Source organism: Eimeria tenella, genomic scaffold (assembly GCF_000499545.2).
Source record: "Eimeria tenella Houghton genomic scaffold, Eth_scaff43, whole genome shotgun sequence".
Taxonomy (NCBI): domain Eukaryota; phylum Apicomplexa; class Conoidasida; order Eucoccidiorida; family Eimeriidae; genus Eimeria; species Eimeria tenella.
This window is the reverse complement of record NW_013543362.1, coordinates 102,009-107,188: the sequence shown is the minus strand read 5'-3', so window position 1 is coordinate 107,188 and position 5,180 is coordinate 102,009. Positions and strand designations below refer to the sequence as shown.

The following is a 5,180-nucleotide window of genomic DNA, read 5'->3' as shown; positions in this document are numbered from 1 at the left end:
CAGGAGGTACACCTGCCATCTCTACAAAGGCGACCCTCCTGCACCTTCTGGAAATCCAAGTGATTTATTCTGATTTGGCAGAAATGTTCACAACGATGTGAGTGGTACGCTATGTTTAGGAAGATAGGCTCGACGAAGAGTGCGGCTAGCCTGGTCAAAATGCGCGATACGCCCAAACCCTTACGAGACAATGTCCGTGGTCGTCTAGCTCGGTAATACATAGACCATATTCTGCAGGTGCCATGCGGGAAGTCTAAAAAGGTAACAGGGTAAGACATTACGGGCCTCTTTTGCACAGTCTGCACCATATGACGTTGGAATGTGGCCGTAAGCAAACGAAGCAAACGTATTTCTGGAAGAAACGCTCACTCCCAGTCAAAGAGAATGCCCTTCCTAGCACTCAAGTTGGTCGCCAGTTGAGAGTAAACCTTCCGTCTTGGCCTTCGTAAGTAGGCTAGACGAACCACACCACGGGCAGCTGCATGCCTGTCAATTAGCAACACTGGATTCTGTTGCCTTTGGGGATATTCCATGCGCTTTTCTAGTAGGTAAACCACCAGCTAAGCTAAGACTTTATCGCCTTCCCACTCATAACGTGGTACACACTGAAACAAATAATTACTGCCGTTGTGCGGATGTGAAGAAGCGCATCCACAGAGGCGAACGGAATTACTCGAGGTAGTTTCAAAACAGGTGGCCCGACAATAAGCCAGTTGCAAATTAGGTTAGTTCTCGTGAGCTTGACGGCCTTATGCGGAAGAACAGGCAACCGAGGAGCGTGTTTCTTGCGTGTAATCGTAGCAGAAAGGACGGCAGCGACATCCGTGGAGTTAATCTCAGTAGTATCATGTTGAGCTCTCTACATGCTAGCACTGTTGCGAAATGCTTCATGCTGCGTTTGATTGTCTGAATGACTCTTTCTTGCCCATTAATGCCGAATAGTAGTATGGACAAACAGCAAACTGCCGTGCCATTTTCTAGAATAGATTCAACGCAACGCTACCCCCTGGCCAGCCCAAATAAATTGCTAGATTGGTTACATCATTGCGCTTCACTACACAATTTCCATAATGCTCTTGGAATAGGGGCAACGTACCTCTTCTCGACTTCTGGCCTCCTGTATGGGGACAACACCGTGTTGAGCTAAAACATTTGCACTTGAAACAGTCCCGCCTAAGACCTCACTTCACAGTAGCCTCGGTTGGTAGTGGTCGTCTACTACCGCGCAATTGCCACATAATCTTGCCTTGTCTATGCGTTGCGCACTCGAGGGCAAAGCTTTTAAGCAGGAAATGCAATCCTGCTGTCCTTCAAGCCACCAAGCTTCGCTCACTGTTACTATCCCCATAAGAACGTTCAAGTGCAGCAAAATCTTAATGCAGCCAACGAAGCGACAGCAAATGAACAAAAATTACGGTTATGAATGCATTGGACGGGGCCGGGTTAGTTGAGACTGTAAGTGCCCCACAGATCAGCCTCCTGGCGCCCTAGCATTTGCTCGGCGCCGTGAGACAGTTAAAGACGTAAGGTGTAATTAGGAAGTTGCCGGAAGGCACATGGAGTCAGCGTGTGGTGAACGCTGCCATACAAGACTCTGCCCGGTATTCTGTGTGTCCCGGCAGAGCTACCATGCAAAGCATTGAATGTCTAAGGAATATGTGTGGCGGGGGGCGCCATCAAGGCGCAACGAGCAGGAGCCCCCTTCTTCAGCAAGCAAATTCGCTCCAGGACGCCTCCCTCATGTACATTAAAGCATGTAAAATGCGAAAGGGAATTGAAAACAACAAACGCGAACCAGGAGCTCTCACTGCATGTGCTCTGCAGAGTCACATAAATGTCCTGTGCTTGTGCAACGATATAGATCCCTATTCACGCACGGGAATAGAACCACACAAACAAAAAACAGATCCCTCGGCAACCTCCAGGCTCCCACCGGCTGTCAGGCTAAAACTCCATCCTACAAGAGATTTAGCACATAGTACAGCGCCGAAGTAGCCCTGTACAAAGGCTACTTTCCAAATAATTGTTAACTCCCGCAAAAATCGCCTCTTATCGATCCCAGCTGAAGGTGGAGTACGTAGGCACACTGCCACCTCTAAAAGTTTAGCCACAATGACAAACGCAAATACTGTATCTTCAGCACCCCGATCCCCGCTTTGGTGTGCACTTGTTGTCCCTCTTGCACCTGAGGTGCAAACTCTACGCTCAAACACTCGGCGCCTCGACGGTCGAGCGCCGGGGGGGCACATACTTCCCCTTCTCGACTGCACAAAAAAGCCGAGTTAACAATTGACAAGTGCAGGTGAGCTAGGCGCAGCTTGGTGTCCCCTCCGTCTTGACAACAGGAAAAAGCAATCCCTCTGGCGGCTCCGTGAGTGGTGCGTGCTGCTGCCGCTTGTACTGCCGAATACTTCTTCGCCTGTTGCTGTTGCCGTTGTTGCTGCTGCTGCTACGGCGGCGGCTTGTGACACAACTGCGTGAGCTATCGGTGGCGTTTTCATTTCCTATCCGACACCCAGATCCCACACGATCCCCATTTTGGTGTTCGAGCTGTTCTATGTGGTCCCTCAAAACCGCATGTTCCTCAAGCCACTGGCTATATTTAGGGGAACTTGCTTTAAGAATTCGGTGAAGCATCTGCACCTTGGAGTGAATAAGTTTGCTGTCGGCAACAAGATGTTTCTGTTGACTTGCTGAGAGCAGCAACTTTCGCTGAACGTGAGTCACTTGATCAGCTGACCGAATCGCCGTTTCCAGGGTGGAATTTAGCTCGTCAGAAAACGACGGACTGAATTTAAAACAGCGCAAATTAAGATACACAGGGAATCGCTATAAGAGACCTCAGCGAAAAGAGTAACAGACACTAATCCTACAGCACTCTCTTCATTGCATGCAAAATGCAGGAGCGCCTAGTACACTCTTGGCTCAAAACTAAATTAGGAAGGTGGCTAAACACAGTGGGCGACAGTCACCAATTCACACTCACTTGTCTGTCACAAGATCCCGCAAAGTCGCGCAGTATTTACCCAACTCTCTCGTGAGTCTGTCATAATCAGACGCAAATCCCTGTGTATCCTGCGTTCCTGTGGGCTGCGGCACGGCCCACGCTGAGTTTGAGCTCGCGATAGTTCCATCCTGCGAGACCCCATAAGTAGCTGGGTTCGGTAGTGAAAAAGGAAAGGATGGCCCACAATACAAAGGAAATCCCGCAGAAGGAGCTGCACTGACAAAGCTGCCGTTCCCTGCTTCGGGGCTAGTGGCTAGATGAATTGGTGAAACAGAATGCGACGTTAAGCCTGTAGGCGTTTGCGGGTTTTCCAGTGACGGCGAGCAAAGATACGAGCCGAAGTACGACGCCGCGAGCGAAGTCGGGTCTTGGACCCCAGACAGCATGTCTCCCACCTCTCCATCCCGAGGAGCTCCCAACAAATGCAGGGCAGCTGCCCCACTGGGATCAGCCCATCCGTCAGTCCCTGCTGTAGCTAGCCGGTCCGCACACGGAACGGTTGCGTGCTCAGGAGTGCTTCCCGGCTGCAACAGAAGCAGCTGCTGCTGCGCCGCTGCAACGGAGTGCGGCCCTGGAAGATAAGCATCTGTGAGAAATGGCAGAGATGGGAAGGCGGATGATCCGGCTGTAACCGAATTTCGGGCCAGAGGGACTTCCATTGCAGCGTGCATGGAGAGGAAAAAAAGAACCAAACGGCTAGTTAGCGGCAGGCGACGCCGCGACCGCCAAACGGATATGCTGCTCTTCACAAAGCCTGAGGTCGGAAGCCTCCTACTCAGCTGAAGAGGCCCGCTTCAGTACGCAACGTTCTTCGCAGCAAGATGGTGTGTGGGGGGGTGATGCTTTAATGCGGAACGGAAGCATGCGGCTAATCGCCACACTCTAAGCCCTTCAAAGAAGCTCAGAGTACAGTATACTGGTCATCCAATGGCGTGAAACTCCTTTATAGATGCTTGTGAATTCAAAAGGAAAGGCTCCCGTTGAACGCTGCTGGCGACTGCAATGCCAGCCCGACACGGGCAAGTTGCAGTGCACAGAGGTAGGCTCACTAGCTCGTACAGCTGAAGGGGGTAAGTCTAGGCATAAGGCAGATAGTTTAGGGAGAACCAGGGGGAACAAGATGGGGGCGGCGCTGCACCCCAAGTCTCCCCGCAAGTAGGAGATACGTAAGAAATCTACAGTTAAAGGAAGGCGCCTAAAGAGTATAAGACACGAAAGACTGAATGTGGGGCCAGAGATAATGGCTCCGAAGGCAAAGGTACAGGAACAAACGTACCAAGACAGGCCATGAATGAAAGAATAGTGACAGGGGAAGAAAGCGTTGAGACTGCCAGAGCACAACACAGCTGGAGTCCACAATTAGAGGTCAGAAACAGATCAAAATAACATCTGGAATTCCAAAGATAGGGACATTGAAGTGCTTTTCGCCCACTTGTTCAACCCCTCTGGAAGCTCTTAGCTTGCACTGCCGAACGCGCTAGGCGTGCCTTCGGGAGTGTCACTGCATCGTAGTCTGGAGCACTTTTCGGAAACAACCACAAAATAATAAAGGAAATGCAACAGATATCAAAGTGTCCCGCAGAAACGAGAGCTGTGTCGCGCTTCATGGACAGTAGGCGCGAGAAAGGAGCAGCTGCTGCCAGAGGCACCCCTTGATGGCGGGTGGGGCGCGACCGTTTCTTCTCACACAGAAAAGTTAATCGTGTATCGATAATTGCCTAATTTTCTGCCTTAAAAAACAGGAAGGTCTTTGCTAGCCATCGTATTTGCATGGAAATTCCTTCCTCTTAGAGGAATCCTGCGCCTTCCCCCCCCCCCCAAGAGGCGAAAGTCGCCCCAAGTCTGAAACAAACGTACACCTCTTGAGGTGTACGTACACAACTCCATGATAAGCCCTTCGATGTAATCGAAATACACAATTTTTGAAGTCAGTTCAAAGACATTTTGCTACTTGGGTGTTGGCGAGTGATAGTCCCTTTCATCCCGTGTGCCAGTGTCCGCCGGGCACGCGGCTGACAACTGGCTTCGCAACGGTGCGCTCGTTAGCAGTACTTAAGCAAGAAAAAATAGCTGGTAAAAATGATGTTATCATTAATTGTGGCTCTGGGAAAGAAAAACCGGTAGAAGCATTAGGTAGAGGCTGGGGTATACTCATAGTGTTCGCTGCAGCCGC

The 5,180-nt window shown here is 50.6% G+C and overlaps 1 protein-coding gene across 1 annotated transcript; it reads right to left on the bottom strand.

Annotated features, from left to right (window-relative positions):
• Nucleotides 1-2,307: 2,307 nt before the first annotated feature.
• Nucleotides 2,308-3,678, bottom strand: ETH_00010525 (uncharacterized protein; the record flags this gene model as incomplete). The annotated part of the gene is made up of 2 exons (XM_013376978.1): nt 2,308-2,788; nt 2,987-3,678. The coding sequence occupies 2 exons, from the start codon at nt 3,676-3,678 to the stop codon at nt 2,308-2,310; spliced, it is 1,173 nt and encodes a 390-aa protein (XP_013232432.1).
• Nucleotides 3,679-5,180: the final 1,502 nt, after the last annotated feature.